The sequence below is a fragment of the Oncorhynchus kisutch genome, linkage group LG26 (genome assembly GCF_002021735.2).
Source record: "Oncorhynchus kisutch isolate 150728-3 linkage group LG26, Okis_V2, whole genome shotgun sequence".
In the NCBI taxonomy this organism is placed as follows: Eukaryota; Metazoa; Chordata; class Actinopteri; order Salmoniformes; family Salmonidae; genus Oncorhynchus; species Oncorhynchus kisutch.
In genome coordinates this window covers 5,701,153-5,724,444 of record NC_034199.2, presented here as the reverse complement: position 1 = coordinate 5,724,444, position 23,292 = coordinate 5,701,153, and the positions used below count along the sequence as shown (strand labels likewise).

The window sequence follows — 23,292 nt, the reverse complement described above, 5'->3', positions numbered from 1 at the left end:
ATGTTGTGCAGCCTCAACTTCATGTTCAGAGAGGGCTGTTTTGTAGCTGTGTATGAGGACTCAAAGGACCAGTCAAGTATGTGGGCCTTATTTGGCAGGTCCCACTGCCATTTTGGAAAATGTAACAGTTTTCAAGTTTTATTAGTTGTATGGGATACACAATGGTATACACAGTCCAACTAAACGCTTACTTGCAGGTTCCTTCTCGGCAATGCAACAACAATAAGAAATAATTCAAGAAAAAAAATACGAACAGAGTAAATGGCTCAGTAGAAAAATTTCACATTTCACAAACAGTTTTCACATGTAAACAAATCACGTAAAAAAATGTCACTTGGGCAAAACAGACGTGTGAGTCTGTTTCACATTGGCTTTTTCACATGTGATATTAATATCTCAAAGTTAACTTGTTTTGACATCGCATTGTTCTTTTTAGCTCTATAGATTATGTATTTTGGAAGTTTTCAGTGTATATTGAATGCTTTGAGACAATGTGATAAAAAAAGTGTTTCAAAAAGTTAACTTGAGTTAACCTTTCGACAACACTCCGCTGAAAAGGCAACGCGCAAATTATTATAATTTTTTTTTAAATGTGTAACTTTCACACATTAACAAGTCCAATACAGCAAATGAAAGAGAAACATCTTATTAATCTACCCACCGTGTCCGATTTCAAACATGTTTTACAGCTAAAGCACAACATATGATTATGTTAGGCAAGTCGAAAAAACACACAGACATTTTTCCAGCCAAAGATAGGAGTCACAAAAAGCAGAAATATAGATAAAATTAATCACTAACCTTTGATGATCTTCATCAGATGACACTCATAGGACATCATGTTACACAATACATGTATGTTTTGTTCGATAATGTGCATATTTATATCCAAAAATCTCAGTTTACATTGGCGCCTTACATGCAGTAATGTTTTGATTCCAAAACATCAGATGATTTTGCAGAAATACTCAAAATAAACATTAATAAAAGATACAAGTGTTATTCACAGAATTAAAGATAGACTTCTTCTTAATGCAACCATGACAGACTTTCTAACAGCTGTATAATACCTGCCAGGCTCTCTAAAAATGTTACCTTTGAATCAGAAATCCCGGGAGGAGACACATTACTCACTCATTCATCTCTCACATGTTGCATCATACAGCTCCAATAACGCATGTACATGTGCATGCAAAGGAAAGTATATTATCCCTGTTATTGTATAATTATAACAGATAAACATTTGCTGTATTATACAGTGCCTTGCGAAAGTATTCGGCCCCCTTGAACTTTGCGACCTTTTGCCACATTTCAGGCTTCAAACATAAAGATATAAAACTTTATTTTTTTGTGAAGAATCAACAACAAGTGGGACACAATCATGAAGTGGAACGACATTTATTGGATATTTCAAACTTTTTTAACAAATCAAAAACTGATTTGTGCAGCAAACTCTCTCCAGAAATTCAGTGAGGATCTCTGAATGATCCAATGTTGACCTAAATGACTAATGATGATAAATACAATCCACCTGTGTGTAATCAAGTCTCCGTATAAATGCACCTGCACTGTGATAGTCTCAGAGGTCCGTTAAAAGCGCAGAGAGCATCATGAAGAACAAGGAACACACCAGGCAGGTCCGAGATACTGTTGTGAAGAAGTTTAAAGCCGGATTTGGATACAAAAAGATTTCCCAAGCTTTAAACATCCCAAGGAGCACTGTGCAAGCGATAATATTGAAATGGAAGGAGTATCAGACCACTGCAAATCTACCAAGACCTGGCCGTCCCTCTAAACTTTCAGCTCATACAAGGAGAAGACTGATCAGAGATGCAGCCAAGAGGCCCATGATCACTCTGGATGAACTGCAGAGATCTACAGTTGAGGTGGGAGACTCTGTCCATAGGACAACAATCAGTCATATATTGCACAAATCTGGCCTTTATGGAAGAGTGGCAAGATGAAAGCCATTTCTTAAAGATATCCATAAAAAGTGTTGTTATAAGTTTGTCACAAGCCACCTGGGAGACACACCAAACATGTGGAAGAAGGTGCTCTGGTCAGATGAAACCAAAATTGAACTTTTTGGCAACAATGCAAAACGTTATGTTTGGTGTAAAAGCAACACAGCTCATCACCCTGAACACACCATCCCCACTGTCAAACATGGTGGTGGCAGCATCATGGTTTGGGCCTGCTTTTCTTCAGCAGGGACAGGGAAGATGGTTAAAATTGATGGGAAGATGGATGGAGCCAAATACAGGACCATTCTGGAAGAAAACCTGATGGAGTCTGCAAAAGACCTGAGACTGGGGCGGCAGGGTAGCCTAGTGGTTAGAGCGTTGGACTAGTAACCGGAAGGTTGTGAGTTCAAACCCCCGAGCTGACAAGGTACAAATCTGTCGTTCTGCCCCTGAACAGGCAGTTAACCCACTGTTCCCAGGCCGTCATTGAAAAGAAGAATGTGTTCTTAACTGACTTGCCTGGTTAAATAAAGGTAAAATAAAAAAAATAAAAAAATAAAAACTGGGACGGAGATTTGTCTTCCAACAAGACAATGATCCAAAACATAAAGCAAAATCTACAATGGAATGGTTCAAAAATAAACATATCCAGGTGTTAGAATGGCCAAGTCAAAGTCCAGACCTGAATCCAATCGAGAATCTGTGGAAAAAACTGAAAACTGCTGTTCACAAATGCTCTCCATCCAACCTCACTGAGCTCGAGCTGTTTTGCAAGGAGGAATGGGAAAAAATGTAAATCTCTCAATGTGCAAAACTGATAGAGACATACCCCAAGCGACTTACAGCTGTAATCACAGCAAAAGGTGGCGCTACAAAGTATTAACTTAAGGGGGCTGAATAATTTTGCACGCCCAATTTTTCAGTTTTTGATTTGTTAAAAAAGTTTGAAATATCCAATAAATGTCGTTCCACTTCATGATTGTGTCCCACTTGTTGTTGATTCTTCACATAAAAATACAGTTTTATATCTTTATGTTTGAAGCCTGAAATGTGGCAAAAGGTCGCAAAGTTCAAGGGGGCCGAATACTTTCGCAAGGCACTGTATTTCTGCATTGTAATTCAGTTTAACATGTCATTAAATCACTTTTTGTTTCTCCTTTCAGAAAACTGGCCTCTCATAGCCGCCATTTGGATCATCCTCTCATGGTTTGTTTGGAGTTAGGAATAACAGGTTACTAGAACACATTACCGATGTCAAGTCTGACAGTTAGTGGCATGCCTATTTACAATATATTTATTTTTTGATCTGATATGTTTGATCATTTAGTTTTCCAATTATTTTGGTAAAATATTGTAATAATAAAAGTGTCAACGGAAATCTTCTCTGTTTTTGTTAAATAACATTCTATGATCACAATCACCATTAACACCACTATTTCATGTGATTTAACTGAATTGGATAAGTTGCACATATGAATAAAATTGAGTACATATTCATATAACTGTAGTATAGTATAATTCTGTTGATGTTATCTAATTCAAGCTCATACTCAAGTTAAGTCTAGCCATTTAGATGAACATCAGATGATCATTCTGTTTGAAGCAGTGAGCTCTAAGCATCTAGTCATCCCATCTTGAGGTGGAGAACATCTCATGAGAGCTGCTGGGTTACTGATGACTCAGTGGAGTCTTATCTATTCCGAGCTCTACCCATGACTTTGTGTGGTGGAGCTGTATGTTGAGAATGTTTGGCAGTCTGAACAACTCGGTGATGCTGCGAAGATGTTCAGGTGGTGTGAACAATGATGCTGTTGAGTACAGCTTAGCTGAAATTTGTGTTCAGTGAGTAGTGTTCTGTTTGAGTTGTACTGATGGCAGTGAGCCATCACTGATGGCAGTGTCTCACTCTGTCTTACATGAGGCAGTTTTAAATTACTGCTCTGTGACGCTTAACTCAAACTTGACAAAATGTCTGTCTTGCTATTTTGTGTTTGGTATGCAAAGACAAGGAGAAGTATCCGACTGGCCACAAAATGGTTGAATCAACGTTGTTTCATCATAATTTGTCAACGTATTGTGACATGGAATTTATGTAGAAAATAAACTATATATAAAAGTATGTGGACACTCCTTCAAATTTGTGGATTGGGCTATTTCAGCCACACCCATTGTGACAGGCGTATAAAATCACACAGCCATGCAATCTCCATAGGGAATATTGTCAGTGGAATGGACTTACTGAATACCTCAGTGACATTCAGCATGGCACCGTCATAGCATGCCACCTTCGAAACAAGTCAGTTCATCAGATTTCTGACCTGCTAGGGGCTGCCACGGCCAACTGTAAGTGCTGTTATTGTGAAGTTTAAACATCTATGAGCAGAAAGGGCTCAGCTGCAAAGTGGTAGGCCACACAAGCTCACAGAACAGGACCGTCGAGTGCTGTCCCCGGTTGCAACACTCACTACCAAGTTCCAACATGCCTCTGGAAGCAACGTCAGTACAATAACTGTTCGTTGGGAGCTTCATGAAATAGGTTTCCATGGCTGAGCAGCCGTACACAAGCCTAAGACCAGCATGCACAATGCCAAAAGCGGCTGGAGTGTTGTAAAGCTCGCCGTCATTGAACTCTGGAGCAGTGGAAACATGTTCTCTGGAGTGATGAATCATGCTTCCCCATCTCGCAGTCTGACGGACAAATCGGAGTTTGGCGGATTCCAGGAGAACGCTACCTGCCCAATGCATAGTGCCAACTGTAAAGTTTGGTGGAGGAGGAATAATGGCCTGGGGCTGTTTATCATGGTTTCGGCTAGGCCCCTTAGTTTGAGTGAAGGGAAATCTTAATGCTACAGCATACAATAACCTTCTAAATGATTCTGTGCTTCCAACTTTGTTGCAACAGTTTAGGGAAGGCCCTTTCCTGTTTCAGCATGACAATGCCGCCGTGCACAAAGTGAGGTCCATGCAGAAATGGGACGAATTGGAACGCCGACTGCGAGCCAAGCCTAATCGGCCAAAATCAGTGCCCGACCTCATTAATGCTCGTGGTTGAATGAAAGCAAGTCCCCGCAGCAATGTACCAACATCGAGTGGAAAGCTTTCCCAGAATGGTGGAGTTTGATACAGCAGCAAAGGGGGGGACCAACTCCATATTAATGCCCAGGATTTTGGAATGAGATGTTTGATGAGCAGGTGTCTACAGTACATACATTTGGTCATGTAGTGTACTTTGGATTTGAAAAAAGTAATCATCGTCTCCATTGATTTGATTGATTTAATTCAATTTTTTTTTACTTAGATTAATGTTTTTGATGGAGATGTGAATCCAACATATCAATTATTAATTTGTAGACAAACTGGAATTAAAGTCAGTGGCACAGATTGAACTATCCAAGCAAAAGATACATCTTCAAATGTTGATATTTGGTTTCCTTATCAACCAAGCACAATTCAATATTGGTTTTGTAATCCAGTAAATAGCTTAAAGTTAAGGATATCTTACAAACGAATGTAACATTCAACCTTAACATGTAACACATCCGTGAGGTTACTGTAACTGTATATTTCTTCTTATGTAATCATATAACGTGTGCACGTTCAAGATAGCATGTAGAGGTCTTTACAGGTGAGTGGAGATCATCACAATTGCTGCAGAACCTCGAGAGGCATTGATCACTTGCACCATGTACTTTTAATGTAATCTCAACTGCTATCCAGGTCGTTTGGTTCTGCTTCCCAGATGAAGCACAGTGATAACACATGAATCTGTTGTATAAATAAACCAAATATTTGGCACTGTATTCCCATTGGAACTTTACTGTGCTTTTACATTGTTAAAAGCACAGTTATAGACATTTGCGTGCTAACTAAACCAAATATCAGACATTTTTTCATTGGAATTTGGTTGTGCTTTTAGATGGTTGAAAGCATAGTGATAACAAATTAGAAATTCAACTAACCCTTGGCTGTCTTTTTGAGTGGATGAATAGAGCTTGCTATCTCATTGATCAACCTCTCAACCAAATATTACCCAATTATCCATGTTGAAATTATGTGGTGTGCCTAGTGAGATGATTCACTCATGATGATCAAACTGACTCAAGAAATGTACAATTGTAAATTGCTCCAAGGTAAGAATTAAAGTGTAATGTTACTGCTAGTTCGAAACAGCTTTCCCATTTGACCTCTAACATTGCAATAGGTTGACTGTTGATAACATCAAATGTCATAGTAAATTATGCAAGACATTAATAACAATGGTTACTGAACCACCAATTAGCTGAAACATATCATGATAGAGGTCTGTCTTGAGTATCTGCCATTTGTGAGGGATGGTACTTAGTATCTTCAAAAAGTATTCACACCCCTTGACTTTTTCCACATTTTGTTGTGTTACAGCTTGAATTTAAAACGGTTTGTATTTAGATTTTGTGTCACTGATCTACACAAAATACCCAATTATGTCAAAGTGGAATTATGTTTTTCGGAAATTAATTACAAATTAATTTAAAATAAAAAGCTAAAATGTCTCGAGTCAAGAATTCAACCCCTTTGTTATGGCAAGCCTAAATAACTTCAGGAGGAAAAATTTGCTTAACAAGTCAGATAACAAATTGCATGGACTCACTCTGTGGTCCTTTAGTCAAACAGTGAATTTAAAGCACAGATTCAATGACAAAGAATTCACTCATAGTAAAAATGTAAATGAACAGACTTTGAATATCTCTTTGAGCATGGTAAAGTTATTAATTACACTTTGGATGGTGTATCAATACACCCAGTTACTACAAAGCCCCAGGCGTCCTTCCTAACTCAGTTGACAGAGACCGCTCAGGGATTTCTCCATGAGGCCAATGGTGATTTTAAACCAGTTAGTGAGTTAAATGGCTGTGATAGGAGAAAAAATAGGATGGATCAACAACATTGTAGTTACTCCACAATAATAATCTAAATTAGCTGCCAAAGGTGATTCTAACATGTATTGACTCAGGGGGTCGAATACTTATCTAATCAAGACGTATTAGTGTTTTATTTTGTAATACAACAAATGTTGAAAATGTCAACGGGTGTGAACACTTTCCAAAGGCACTGTAGCTATGGAAACATAATTTATCCTTACTGCAGCACAGTAATGGTAAATGTCCTTTGTACCATCTTGGTTCACCACTGCTTACTTAAAGTCCGGAATTTAATCGTTGCAAATTAAGATTTCAAAATCAATTGTCAGCTTCATGCTTTTGGGACACATCAAACGCACCTCTAAAAGTGCAGTGCGGAAAATTCTCTATTTGCAAACATTGAAATCTGAATATAGCTTCCTTTTGGCACCTGATTTGTTTATATTACTGGTAGCTTTGTCCTCTTCTCTATGTAATGTTGGCTTTTCCTAATGCAATGCTTCACAATCCATTCCTGGGGGACCTCTCACAATTTGGCTCGGACTCAGCGATGACACACCTATTTCAACTAATCAAGAGCTTGTTTTTTAGTTAAATCAGGTGTGTTATTGCTGGGCTATAAAAAGGAATGAATCCTAATTTCCACTTTTGTAAGATTTTCTTTTAGTTATACATTGATGTCAAAGTGATAATTTGACTTGAGTGTTGTAGGTTAGGATTCACCCCATGGTTTTAAAATGGAATGTCATGCAAGACCATATTTTGTCAATCCACTTGAGTCTAATACCTTTTTTCTTGTCGCTCTTTCAGACTCCGAGACCACAGAAGACGAAGGTGGAGACCACATTGAGACCAAAGAAGGAAGCAGAGGTATTCAGAACCAGGCTATGCATGCAGGTACCATGTCTTTTCCCATCCTTGTCTCAAATGCATGAAGGAGAATACATGAAATGCCAACAGTTTAATGTGTGGCAAGATATATTTTGAGAACACCTGTGTAGTATTCACTCCAAGCAACATGGTAGTTGTAAGGGCTCTATTTTAACAAACCTAACGTAATGGTAAATATTAGCGCTGGTGGTAGCGTTATAGGTTCGGGGTGTGTCAGAGATATTTTTGCTGTTTTCAGAACTTGAATTATGTGCACAGAAGCAGGTGGTGGTGCAAAAGGTCTGAGTTTTGGGTATCGTGGATTGGATCCTCACTTTGTCATTCAGAACGTGCTCCATGGCTATGTGGTTGCTTCAAATTGTGTATTTACGTTTTTTTATGTATTGTATCATCATCATTTCCAATTTGAATGTTAAATATCCTGTCCCATATTTGCTAAATATGTTGAAAACTTTTGAAATCCACATTGTTCTTATTGCATTGCTTCAATATAGAAATACGTTGTTAAACATTGGCTAGAGCATTCACAGTGATATAGGGTCTAGGTCTACTGTAAATTGCAGTCTGGACATGGACATGCCAAACGTAGTCAATAAGCAAGATTAAATTCACAAAGCTATTGATAAGGCCTGAAAAGAGTGTATAATACTATTCTACAAATTCTAATAAAAATGAAACATCAACATGTTTTAAATAGGCTATGTCTAAATATAGTTATATTACAGAAAAAGCAACTTAGAGTGTTTTATGCGCATCTAAACTTTTCACACAAATAAAAATCCAATATAGAGAGAAAGGGGGAATGTCCACTCAACGTTATACTGCCCACAAACGTAATGTTTTATAAACACCATGCACCATCTTACAGATCATATTTTGCAATTCTCCAGAAATAGCAGATGGAATTGCTTTGCATTCGAGCCATGTACGTTCTCAACATAAACCCATAGATGTTGAATCTTTCTAATAAGTATGTTTTTTAAGCAAATTAAACGAAAAACAATCAATCTGCTTTTTAAACCAACAGCAATATTTCTAAATAGAATCGGGTCAGAAGCATCATATCATAATTTACTTATGTCCTTCCATGCGTCCTCCAAAAACACAACCCAACCAAGACGCTTCTGCTTCTTAACACAGCGCGCATCTGACCCGGAAGCCAGCCGCACCAATGTGTCAGAGGAAACACCATGCACCTAGCGACCTGGTCAGCGTGCACTACACCCAGGGACCTCCTGGTCGCGGCCAATTACAACAGGCTCGAACCCAGGGTCTCTGGTGGCACAGCTAGCACTGAAATGCAGTGCCTTAGACCACTGCACCACCCAGTGATTTACCTTTAATTAACTAGGCATGTCAGTTAAGAAAAAAATCTTATTTTCAATGACGGCCTAGGAACAGTGGGATAACTGCCTTGATCAGGGGCAGAACAACAGATTTTTACCTTGTCAGCTCAGGGATTCGATCTTGCAACCTTTCGGTTTCTAGTCCAACACTCTAACCACTAAGCTACCTGCTGCTGCGAATGCCAAGCGTCACATATGGAGAAATCCCGACACCTTCCCTGTGGGGATGTTTTTCAGCACTAGGGACTGCGAGACTAGTCAGGATCTAAGGCAAAGATGAACAGAGCAAAGTACAGAGAGTTCCTTGATGAAAACCTGCTGCAGAGCGATCGGGACCTCAGACTGCGGCAAAGGTTCACCTTCCAATAGGACAACGACCCTAAGCACAAATCAAATCAAAATCAAATCAAATGTATTTATATAGCCCTTCGTACATCAGCTGATATCTCAAAGTGCTGTACAGAAACCCAGCCTAAAACCCCAAACAGCAAGCAATGCAGGTGTAGAAGCACGGTGGCTAGGAAAAACTCCCTAGAAAGGCCAAAACCTAGGAAGAAACCTAGAGAGGAACCAGGATATGTGGGGTGGCCAGTCCTCTTCTGGCTGTGCCGGGTGGAGATTATAACAGAACATGGCCAAGATGTTCAAATGTTCATAAATGACCAGCATGGTCGAATAATAATAATAAGGCAGAACAGTTGAAACTGGAGCAGCAGCACGGTCAGGTGGAAGTTGAAACTGGAGCAGCAGCACGGCCAGGTGGACTGGGGACAGCAAGGAGTCATCATGTCAGGTAGTCCTGGGGCATGGTCCTAGGGCTCAGGTCCTCTGAGAGAGAGAAAGAAAGAGAGAAGGAGAGAATTAGAGAACGCACACTTAGATTCACACAGGACACCGAATAGGACAGGAGAAGTACTCCAGATATAACAAACTGACCCTAGCCCCCCGACACATAAACTACTGCAGCATAAATACTGGAGGCTGAGACGGGAGGGGTCAGGAGAAACTGTGGCCCCATCCAAGGACACCCCAGGACAGGGCCAAACAGGAAGGATATAACCCCACCCACTTTGCCAAAGCACAGCTCCCACACCACTAGAGGGATATCTTCAACCACCAACTTACCATCCTGAGACAAGGCTGAGTATAGCCCACAAAGATCTCCGCCATGGCACAACCCAAGGGGGGGCGCCAACCCAGACAGGATGACCACATCAGTGAATCAACCCACTCAGGTGACGCACCCCTTCCAGGGATGGCATAAGAGAGCCCCAGTAAGCCAGTGACTCAGCCCCTGTAATAGGGTTAGAGGCAGAGAATCCCAGTGGAAAGAGGGGAACCGGCCAGGCAGAGACAGCAAGGGCAGTTCGTTGCTCCAGATCCTTTCCGTTCACCCTCCCACTCCTGGGCCAGACTACACTCAATCATATGACCCACTGAAGAGATGAGTCTTCAGTAAAGACTTAAAGGTTGAGACCGAGTTTGCGTCTCTGACATGGGTAGGCAGACCGTTCCATAAAAATGGAGCTCTATAGGAGAAAGCCCTGCCTCCAGCTGTTTGCTTAGAAATTCTAGGGACAATTAGGAGGCCTGTGTCTTGTGACCGTAGCGTACGTGTAGATATGTATGGCAGGACCAAATCAGAGAGGTAGGTAGGAGCAAGCCCATGTAATTATTTGTAGGTTAGCAGTAAAACCTTGAAATCAGCCCTTGCTTTGACAGGAAGCCAGTGTAGAGAGGCTAGCACTGGAGTAATATGATCAAATTTTTTGGTTCTAGTCAGGATTCTAGCAGCCGTATTTGGCACTAACTGAAGTTTATTTAGTGCTTTATCTGGGTAGCCGGAAAGTAGAGCATTGCAGTAGTCTAACCTAGAAGTGACAAAAGCATGGAGTAATTTTTCTGCATAATTTTTGGACAGAAAGTTTCAGATTTTTGCAATGTTACGTGGAAAAAAGCTGTCCTTGAAATGGTCTTGATATGTTCTTCAAAAGAGAGATCAGGGTCCAGAGTAACGCCGAGGTCCTTCACAGTTTTATTTGAGACGACTGTACAACCATTAAGATTAATAGTCAGATTCAACAGAAGATCTCTTTGTTTCTTGGGACCTAGAACAAGCATCTCTGTTTTGTCCGAGTTTAAAAGTAGAACGTTTGCAGCCATCCACTTCCTTATGTCTGAAACACATGCTTCTAGCAAGGGCAAGTTTGGGGCTTCACCATGTTTCATTGAAATGTACAGCTGTGTGTCATCCGCATAGCAGTGAAAGTTAACATTATGTTTTCGAATAACATCCCCAAGAGGTAAAATATATAGTGAAAACAATAGTGGTCCTAAAACGGAACCTTGAGGAACACCTTGGCTTTACACAAAGCCAAGACAATGCAGGAGTGGCTTCGGGACAAGTCTCTGGATGTCCTTGAGTGGCCCAGCCAGAACCTGGATTTGAAACTGATCAAACATCTCTGGACTGACCTGAAAATAGCTGTGCAGCAATGCTCCCCATCAACCCTGACATAACTTGAGAGGATCTACAGAGAAGAATGGGAGAAACTCCCCAAATACAGGTGTGCCAAGCTTGTAGCGTCATACCCAAGAAGACTCGAGGCTGTAATTGCTGTCAAAGGTACTTCAGCAAAGTATTGAGGGTCTGAATTCTTATATAATTATATAAATAAGCAAACAGTTCTAAAAAAAAAACGTTTTCGCTTTGTCAAAATGGGGTATTGTGTGTAGATTGATGAAGGGAAAAAAACTATGTAATACATTTTAGAATAAGGCTGTAACATAACAAAATTAGGAAAAAGTCAAGGGGTCTGAAAACTGTAGTACCTTTTTTTCCATTTTACGACAGTGGGCTAAATCAGAGTCACACAGAATGTTTCTTGGTAGTCTTAAACAAATCTTCTTTGAATCAAAAATATATACCTCACACACGGCTATGGGCTTATACAGTTAAAATGTATTATATTTTGAGTTTGCATCACAATGTTACACTTTATTTACAGAATACTGAAATAAAACAAAAATGTTTGACATAGAAACACCTGATTGTCAGGTGTTGAAAAAAGTGTATTAATTATGAAATTATGAAACATATTAACATTCCACCAATGAGGCCACTAGAGGGTGATTTGGTCATTTGACTGCAGGAAATGGCTACAACATTTTAATTCATAGGCTACTTGGCTAAAGGCAAGGATAAAAATATGCACCTATGTGATGCTGCTAAACCAGCCTTGATTAAGCGGAGGTTGGTTTTAAATGGTTTTTAATCAAATAGTTTCGTTTTTATGTTTCTTTAATAGTTTTTATGTTTCTAAATTCGAGATTCACTAGCACAAAATGCACATCTCTCTTCTATGGGCAATGTGCATAATGGCTGGTTTAGGCTGCCTTTCCGCTCTCAAAATCCATGCCATTATCAACTGTGTTACAGTACCTGTAGGACCTGCTTTTTGTGGTCTTAAAACTTCCCATTAGCACTGCATGAAATTGTCAGTGTTTTTAAGAACACACCTCAAATATTGCCCCCCCTCCCACCTCAGTGCAAGTGAGCTGATGTTAGACAGGTAAATTGCTGTGAACCTGCTGTTAGGGCTGGAAAATTACATTTTTTACATGACAAAATTGCAAACTAATATGCATTTAACACTTGCACTTCCTTAGCGCCAGCCAAAAATAGAGCTCATAGACTTCTTAACCTTCACGTTCTCTGCACCAGATAGCTGAATATAATTTAAGCCATCAGTTGGATCCACAGCATTATCTGTACAAAAATAAAAATGACTGAATCTTTTTTCCATGGTTGCTAGGATTTGAAAAGGAACATTGCTCTTAATAAGTCTAGGGTTTAGGCATATTTGTCCTACCTGTTTCTCACAATTACAGGTAACAATGCCAACTGAGCTACACCCTTGTTCTGAATTATTAAAGTATTTCAGTTAGAATAACTGAAATATTGGCTAACAAACAAAACTATTTCTGTTTCATGTTTTATCTTGCCACAGGGGACAGAATGATGGACAGCTGGGGCAAAGGACTTCAAGACATCTCCAAGCCCTCCAGGTAAGCAAACAGGGTGGAGCAGCCACCCAGATCAAGCACCAAGGGGCCAAGTCTCTGATAAGAGCACAAATGCTAATCTAACTGGGCCAGTAGAGGAGTCCAAGGAAAGTGTGTCTTTAGCAAGCGGTTACTATGACAGCAGGTACAGTATCTATAATGGAAGGATACTCAAACCATACTCCTTTAGGTAAACATTACCAAGAAGCCTGGGTAACACACTTAGGATAGCAGAAAATATTAAAGCGCACCCATCTCAAACACCCGCAACACAAGTTAATACAAGTATTGCTGATGACTTACTATTACACTGAGCAACACATAATAATGCTTTAAGAAGTGGATTGTTGCCCTTGGGAAAGCTCGCACTTAAAAAAGAATAAAGTCACTGTGGTGTGTGTATGCATTTGCTGTCACCACATGAATGGAGGTGCAGGTGATATACTGAGGAGGATCACTCAGGGATTTACCTGAGTAGCTGTTACAACAGATTTCACTACTGATATGATTAGTAAACATTCCTTAAAGAGGCAATCTGCAATTTATATACTTTGGTACTTTTAAATGAATGATATACTATACACTGAGTATTCCTAAACATTAGGAACACCTCAGAGCAGCCTCAATTTGTTGAGACAAATACACAACAAAGTGTCGAAAGCGTTCCACAGGAATGCTAGCCTATGTTGGCTTGAATGCCTCCCACAGTTGTGTCAAGTTGGCTAGATTTCCTTTGGGTGGTGGATCATTTTTGATACACATGGGAAACTGTTGAGCTTGAAAAACCCAGCAGCGTTGCAGTTCTTGACACAAACCGGTGCGCCTGGCACCTACTACCATACCCCGTTCAAAGGCACTTACAGTTTCTGTCTTGCCCATTCACCCTCTGAATGGCACACATACACAATCCCTGTCTCAATTGTCTCAAGGTTTAAAAATCCTTCTTTAGCCTGTCCCCTCCCCTTCATCTACACTGATTGAAGTGGATTTAACAAGTGACATAAATAAGGGATCATAGCATTCACCTGGATTCACCTGGTCAGTTGTTATACTCAGTGTATACTATATACTGCTGGCAGACAGGGAGTTGAACTCTGGGTTGTTTATATACCTATTGATTCTTGAAGAATACAACTTTTAAATGACTCATGAGCCTACTTCAACTGTTTTCCCCACTAGAACCCCAAAATATAAGCTTGTATTACTCCATTGTTTGTAAACAATGTATTTGAACACAAACACTAAAGCCTCAAAACATAGTTAAAACTATAACTATGATCTTATGGATGGTCTGTTCTTGCATCCAGTTTGAGAGTAGTTACATTTGAGAGTAGTTACATCCCTCATCTGTTTACCAAAATCAGTGGCTGGGGGGTCCAGCTCATTATTGTTTGAATCACAGATTGTCCCTTTTAGCATCAAATTACTTTTTGTCCTATATTTAGATTAATTCTCATTTTGTCTCACAATTTCCTTCAACTCCCCCATTATAATTTTGCTTTCCATTTTGACCAACACCAGTCAGTGAATTAAAATAAATAAAGTGGGCAAATTGTGCAAGCAAGCAGTTACTGCATTCCAAACATTTCCAAAGTTTGAGCATAGCCTTGCTTCTTTAGCTTTGTTTGGAATTCACATGGACTTATTTATATCAACTGCCATTCAGAGCACTGTTTACATCACATTGCATGTGTGAGGTATCATTGACCCCTTTGGTTCTTCTATGGTTGTTATGCATGCCATTGTTGAATAGATGATTTTCAGTTTGCCATGCTGTTTACAATCTTGTGATTTTACAAACAGAATGATGTGCTTGAAATCTTTTGTTTCATATAAAGTGTAATATAATTTTGGCAGTCCAATAGCTCTATTTGTACAAACCAAATGCAAACATGAATCTTAGTGCATTCACAGGAATATTTGAGCTATTTTGATGGCAGGAATTATGGGCTGGGGTTAGCGTAAAGTGGCAGGCTTTCTATCAATTCATAAATTGTAGGTGTGACAAGGGCTTTTTATGTGGTTGCTTCAAGTTGTGTGTTTATGGTGTTTGATGTCCAATTCGCAATGAAGGCATTGATGTTCGTCCTATCCATTGAAGATAATTTATTAAATATTATAGGGCTACAGTAACTGTTTAATAGGCCTAGTTATAACAAAGATTTATAAAATTTTTGAAATACAAAAAAGTAGGCTAGTTGGCTTCAACATGGAAGTAGATTTGGCTACATGTTGTATTTGCATTTCGAAAATTGCATTTCATGTCCGAGCCATGGACATTGCCTTCCAAACATTATAATAAGATTAGGCTACCTTCGCCGTTGATATGACCCGTATGGTGACTTGCCAGGTAAAGAATTGTAAAGATAAACAAACAAACAGGCAAACATCAATAGTGAATTCAGCGCCACAGACAGAATTACCATGATTTTACATTTAGGTCCAACAGAGGAAAGTGGAAGATCATATTTTTTTACAAAATGATCAACGAAAAACAATAAGCAATCTTTTTTTATCAACAATGTTTATAAACAGGCTTCCTGCAGACCTGGCACTTTCCCATCCAGACCCAATAGGCATAAATATATATATATATTTTTTAAACATACAATATACTTGCAGTGAAGCCGCTCAACAACTGCATCACATTAGTCATCTAACAGCCTCCCATCCAGAAACACACACAGAAGCAACCAGGGTCAACACCCTGATCCAAGACTCTCTATACTATACACTGAGTATTCCTAAACATTAGGAACACCTCAGAGCAGCCTCAATTTGTTGAGACAAATACACAACAAAGTGTCGAAAGTGTTCCACAGGAATGATACAATCTGATACAGTTCCCCCCCACCGGGAAAAAGAAATACAATAAATCCATTCCCCACTCCCAAAACCCTCCCCCACACCAACAACCAACAAAATGAACAAAAGAGGACAAGGAGAAAGACAAAGGAAAACAGCAATGCAAAAAACAAAAGACATCAAGGACAACAAAAATCATAACAGCAAGGCCAATTGAATATGTTTGAGTGCATGTATGTCACTATTTACATGTGTGCATTTGAATGAGAGTGTGTGTATATGCATGTGTACAAACACCTGCATGGCATCAGCCTCAGGCAAACCGGCATTAACTGTAACAACACTGCCCCTCAGTGTCACTCAAACGTACTTTTTGTTATGTTTAATTTTGACTTAATTATTACTTCTATCTTTGACCGTCATTCTATCCTCCGCCCAGCATCTCCACTCCCACTTGTCTCCAAATTACACATCCCAACCTTCAGCTTCCCTCAGCCCATCCCACCTATTTCTGCTGGCCACCCTCTTCGGATTTCTATGCACAGTATATCTGTTTAACATACAATTTCAATCTATCTAATCGAATAGAAGATACACAGATTGCGAGTTTAAGATTAATACTTTTATGAAGAGTATTAGTATACAGTATTAGTCATTGAATGACCTGGTCTCTCCAGATCTCCCAACAGTACTATTTCTAGGGTCAATTTTAGATCACTGTTATACATTTTCAACTATTCCTGGGCAGTACCAAAATAAATGGTCTATTGATTCTGTATCCTCACAACAAAATCTGCAGAGCTTCGATGATTGTATGCCACAAATACTCAACATTTTGTTGGTGGCAACAATTCTATATAATATTTTTAGCTGAAAAGCACGAAGTCTTGAATCCTGCTTCATTTTATATATCAACTCATACACCCTGTACCATGAAATCGATAAATCAAAATTCTCTTCCCAACTATTTTGCAATCTCTATGGCACAGCTGTCAACATCCTGGTCCTCAAATAAAACTGGTATACTTTCCTATTTATGCAATTTGCATTCCTCCGTCAGTTGTGATCCTTTATATTGGGCAGACAGACCAGTTCCCTACCTCCTCCCACTGCCACCTGCCTCCTCCATTTTGGGGGTAATGCTGTAATCAATTGGTTGTAATCTTGGATTGAGCAGACCTTCCCATACAGTTCTGATAACTCCATGAAAGACATAACTCTACCATTCCAATTTACAATACCATTTAAAAACAAAATACCCTTTTCAAACTTCTTTTCCATGAATACAGGTATTTTATCAACCAGCACATTTGAGTTCAGCCATAATATTTGTTGTAATATTTGTTCTATCTTTTCATGGGAATGTAATATAAATTTTAGCCAGCTCTGGAATGCTTGTTTGAAAAATATTAAATGAAAGATTCAATTGATTAAATTAATGGAAATGAGACATGGCAACCTGCATGAAGTCAAAAAGGCAATTTTTAAGCTTTTGTTAGTAATCTACTTGAGATCTATTTAGGGTTCAAGGAAAACTTTGAGTAAGTAAAGCTTTTAGAGAGCGGTTTAGTGCTTTTATATTTAATCATCTCAACCCACCCAATTCATATTCAATATATAGATAGACACGCTTTATCTTGTCTGGTTTAGCATCCCAGATAAAGCAAAATATTTTTTGCTCATGTGATTTGAAAAACAAATCATTAGGAGTAGGCAGCACCATAAGTAAGTGAGTAAACCGAGATATGACTAAGGAGTTAATCAGTTTTATATTAAAAGTCATTTTGGAGAGCTCATTTATATATTTTGTGATATGAATACCAAGTATGTCTACATCACCGTCATCCCATTTTACAAGTAAACTGCAGGGTAATGTAAAAGTTTTATTTTTTAAAGGTCCAATACGTATTATTGTACACATAATAATTTGGTTTTAGTCCAGAGAATCCAGAAGATGTCTCTAGATCTTCAATGAGAAATTGCAGGGATCTAGCTTACGGACTTAAAATAAAACTTGAGTCATCGGCATACATGGAAACCTTTGTTTTTAAGCCTTGGATTTCTAATCCTCTAATGTTGTTATTTGATTTTAGTAGCTAGGATTTCAATGGCCTTAACAAATAGATATGGTGACAGAGCACACCCTTGTTTAACTCCTCTTGACAATTCAAAACTCTGAGAAGTAGCCACTATTTTACACCTGGGGTTGCTATACATTACTTTTACCCATTTTATAAGAGAATCACTGAAATTGAAAAAAATCCAGGCATTTATAAATACAATCTAGTCTGACTTTATCAAAGGTCTTTTCAAATTCCGCAATAAATATCAGGCCTGACATCTTAGATGTTTCATGATGTTTTATTATTTATAGTAGTTGTCATGTATTATCTCCAATGTATCGTTCATGTAATGGATGAACAATACCTGGTAAAACCTTTTAACTTCTGAGTGCTATGCATTTCGCTATTATTTTTGCATCACGACATTGAAGTGTAAGAGGACTCCAGTTTTTAAGGTAGACTGTATAGACCTTCCTGCTGAGTACCTGACAGACTACCATTTCTATAGGAGTGGTTAAAACAAGCTAACATTGGAGCTTTGAGTATATAAAAAAAAGCCTCAAAGTGATTCATCTATATCTTGCCCTTCGCATTGATATAAATCTATTTTTTTTTATATAGAGACCCGTTCCGACCAGACCCAAGGATTTTTTAAAGCTACTTGGAGCTGATAAAGTGCAAGGGAGAGGAGATAGAAATTGACCTCTCTCTATCAGGGGCCAATCTGTGTGTGTAGACTACTGTAAATGTGAGCGAGTGACATGGAACAGGGAGGCGTTAGAGACAGCAACCAACCAAACCGATTCACGCTATAGTACTCTAATAGCTGCCATAGCTAGGTTATTTAACATCCAATAGGATTATGTAGTACTGGTTTTGACTGAGTCAAATCAGGAGAAGCTAGTTAAGCTAGCTAGCTAGGCTAATCGATGCTGCATGCACTTTCTCATCTTACAAAGTTACAAACAACAACAACTCCATTCAGAATGTAAAGTAGGAGTCTACCTGTGGCTCTTAATCATTGTAGATTTTTCTTCTCCTTGAAGATTTAATTATTTAATTTAACTAAATTTCCCTTAAATAGATATCTCTTTACTTTTGCCCCCCTTGAAGGCTCTTCTGCACACCAATACCTCTACATGACCATCTGATCATTTAGCACTCCAGTGTTAATCTGCAAAATTGTAATTATTTGCCTACCTCCTCATGCCTTTTGCACACATTGTATATAGACCCCCCCTTTGTTTTCTACTGTGTTATTGACTTGTTAATTGTTTACTCCATGTGTAACTCTTTGTTGTATGCTCACACTGCTATGCTTTATCTTGGCCAGGTCGCAGTTGCAAATGAGAACTTGTTCTCAACTAGCCTACCTGGTTAAATAAAGGTGAAATAAAAAATAAATAAAAATTGCCGCTATGATTACTTATGATTGGCCAACAAAAACTAAAATTGCTACAGGCGCCACTCTCGTGAAAAGCAAAGAGCAGAAGCATAAATAAAAAAAATCTCTCTCTCTCTCTACCGCAGCAGTTACATTCGGATCTGCATGGGTCCTTCCGGATAAGTCCGTTAAAATTACACATACCTGAGACGCCTGACAATCAGGTCCGACCCAGACCCGCGACATTCTGGATCCGGATCCGCTGAGGTCCCGGATCGGGTCTCGGGTTTTCGGGTACAGGTGAATCCGTGAAGGCCACTACTGTCGCTGACATTTTTCATTCAATGGGCATTGCACATAATGAGTCAAAACGTTTTACAGAAGCTGGAAAAAAATCTAATATAAAGAAAAAAGGTGAATGTCTGCCTACTTTTGCTGCTCCCGAAGATGATATTTGAATAAACATTGGTGATAGGCTACTGATTAGGCTATTGTGCACTTCCGCTTGCAAAATTGATGCCATAACCAACTGCCTTACTGCTATGACTAGCTTTTTAAATATTCCCAGTTGCACTGCATGAAATTGGCAATTTGGTGCATGTTTTTAAGGACACAGCTCAGATATTTCCATTCCTCCCACCTCAGCGCAAGAGCCTGATGTTAGACGGATAAATTACCAACCCTTGCACAAGGGTTGGAAGATAGCAAAGCGCCTACAAGCATGTGCGTATGAAAATAGCACTGCCTTAACGCCAGCCGAAAATAGAACTCCCAGTGTTAATGATATCCTTGACAATTCTCACACTGGCCCAGGTATCATTTAGAACTCTTTCTCTAACAGATCATTTCCCATAACCATCTTCTTTCAGGAGCCAATCTGAAAATGTTTTGAGGGAATCCTCCCCACAAGTCCTCCCACCCCTCTCCCCCAGAATTATTAAATGCCCCTCCACTTCTCCAATGCCAAGCTGCTCTGGATCAGCCCCGAACACACCCCTCACACCCCGCAAGACACATTTTGTACCAACCGACTACCAAGACACAATGTTAAGACATCCAAAATTATCAGCCATGTCTCAAAGCAGCACTCAGAATTCCCTTACTCAGACACCTGTCAGTGTCAACGAGTGCTCCCACAAGGAGTACCAGCCTAGGCAGTCCCTAAAACTGACCAGAGCAAGCTCCAAGATCTTTGAGAAGGTGCACGGTTTTGAAGAGCGAAGGCGAAGTTATGACCATGAAGGCTCCATCTCGGGATGGTCCTGGGCCGGGTTCAACTACGCTGGGTCTGTCGACTCAGACGATGGAGGGAACTGGTTGGGCATCTCCAGAGGGAGTTCGAGGGAAGACCTACGAGAGGCTCTGAAGGAGGACGCTGCCGAACGGAGGTCCAATTTCAGACAGAAGGCTGCGTCCTTAGAGGACTGCAGGCCCCGTACCACGCAGAAGGTCCAGGAATTTGAGAACAAGTTCACTGAAGAGCCTCAACAAATCAAGAAGCTTGTGGGTAAACCTCACATGAAGAAGTCCTTCTCCATCGAGCAGCTTTCGCTCAGGGCAAGAGGCAGGCAGCCTTTGAGGAAGATTGAGCCCCTCCCACCGCAAATTCTCCAGAAGCTCCAGGAAAGGGAGCGAGCCCATCAGGAGAAGGAGCAGAAAGTGACAGAACAGCCTAAAAAGGTGGTGCCACCAAAATCACCACGACTGCACCTACAAGCACGGCAGGACCAGCCTTCGCCCCAAACCCATGAGATTGAGGGCCCCTCCATGAGCAACATAACAGTCAGTAGATTGGGGGAAGTAGCATTCGCTCCAGAATCTATGCAACTGGCTGACTTATCGAGACAGAGGCCAACAAGACAGGTAAATCCAGTCAGTCCAATCAAGGAGATCCTTCAGAGGTCTCCATCACCAGTTGTTCAGAGGGTATGTCATATGCAAGAGTCTCAGGACATCCAAGAATCTCCTGCCCAAAAGTCCCCAAAGGAAGAATCGTCAGGAAGAAAAACACCTGTAGAGGTAGACTTAAGAAAAGTAGAGTATAAACCAGAAAGTCCATTGGTACAGAAAAAGCCTACCATTGTACAAGAGAATCCAATACAACCTCTGCAAAAACCTCCATGGCTGGTTACCTCTTCAACAAATATTCCAGTCTCCCCATCTGAGGAGAAAATGGAAGTGGAATTAATCAAGCCAGCCCCCAAGGTAATCATACCTACCATCATTGTCAAAGAAGAGCCCATGGAAGAGGAAGCTCCTCCAGAGACTGCCAAGTCTAAAGAGGTGACCAATGTGAAAGAAGGCCAAACACAGAAGACCTGGGGGAAGGGTCGCTGCGCTAGGCCCATGTCTCCAGAGTTAGGTGCGAATATTTTCTATATTTTTTGGTCAAAATGAAAATGTCTGTCATGTGTATATTAGAGGCTTCTTACCTTATTAACCTTGTCTTTTCAAACTACAATGCTAATGGGTATTCCTCAGCTCTGAACACAGCCATGAATGTCTTTGTCATTTCGTTAAAACTGGGTTTTAAAATTACGTTTCGTAATCTGTGCAGATTCTTCAGACGACTCTTACGTGTCTGCTGAAGAGGACCCCTTGGAGGCCCCTATGTTTGAGTTTCCTCTTAAGGACACTGTGGCAACTGCTGGTACTGAGGTCCTGCTGAGAGTCATCATTGCTGGCACTCCTCTCCCAGAAGGCAAGCTATCTCAATCTCTCTGTAGCACATACACTGAGTGTACAAATCATTAGGAACACCTTCCTAATATTGAGTTGCGTCCCCTTTTGCCCTCAGAACAGCCTCAATTCGTTGGAGCATGGACTCTACAAGCTGTTGAAAGCATTCCACAGGGATACTGGCCCGTGTTGACTCCAATGCTTGCCACAGTTCCAATGCTTCCCACAGTGTGTCAAGTTGGCTGAATGTCCTTTGGGTGGTGGACCATTCTTGATACATATGGGAAAAAACCCAGCAGCTTTGCAGTTCTGTACTCAACCCTGGCAGCTTCTACCATTCCCCGTTCAAACTACTTAAATATGGATTTTTGATATCACCTCAGCTTATATTTGTGTCCTGATCTGTGTCCCCTTCTAGTTACCTGGAGGCGAGACAATATTGAGATCACTAACAGCCCAAACTATTGGGTCAAAGTGGAGGGAGAGCGGTATTCACTTCTCATCAAATGTGCAAAACCAAGTGATGCTGGAATGTACTGTGTGACAGCTGCCAATGAGGCTGGGAGAGCATCTAGCAGTGCCACCCTTTCCATCAAACCAGGTAAGCATGAGTTGCAAAATTGCATTGGTTACATCCCCCCCCCCCCCCCCCCCCCCCCCCCCGCTTGAACCTGATGTCTGATTGATGTCTGATTGATGTCTTTAGCCTTTGGGAATGGCACCTGACTTTAGCTAACAGAGGTCTGTACTTGGATGGTTGCATCAGTAATGGCATACCATTCTACACTCTTCGAAGAGTATGTTCTATCTCGAAACTAAAAGGATTCTTTGGCTGTCCCCATAGGAGACCATTTGAAAAACCTTTCTGTGTGTCAGGCAGAACCCTTTTGGGTTTCATGTAGAACCCTTTCCACAGAGGGTTCTACATGGAACCAAAAAGGGTTATATTTGGACAGCTGAAAAACAACTTTTGGAACCGTTTTTCAAAGAGTGTAAGTCCTTTGGTTATTTCAGAGATGAATTAAAGGATGTTGTGGACATTTAAGTCACTCCATTGACCTATGTGTGTGTCATTTTTATTTGCACTTCCTGAAAAAGTGTCAATTAAATTTGCACATCAAAGCTTTCAAATTTGATGAGTACAAGTAAATGAATATCAGTGGGGAAAAAGTCTGATAAGTCTTTAACAAAACAGCA

General features: G+C 40.1%; 1 protein-coding gene across 1 annotated transcript; it reads left to right on the top strand.

Moving 5' to 3' along the window:
* On the top strand, positions 1-22,821 carry LOC116357731 (striated muscle-specific serine/threonine-protein kinase-like). Its single transcript, XM_031806022.1, has 7 exons — positions 1-76; positions 7,673-7,759; positions 13,110-13,167; positions 20,286-21,778; positions 21,974-22,117; positions 22,514-22,696; positions 22,802-22,821. The coding sequence occupies exons 1-7, from the start codon at positions 1-3 to the stop codon at positions 22,819-22,821; spliced, it is 2,061 nt and encodes a 686-aa protein (XP_031661882.1).
* The last annotated feature ends 471 nt before the right edge of the window (positions 22,822-23,292 follow it).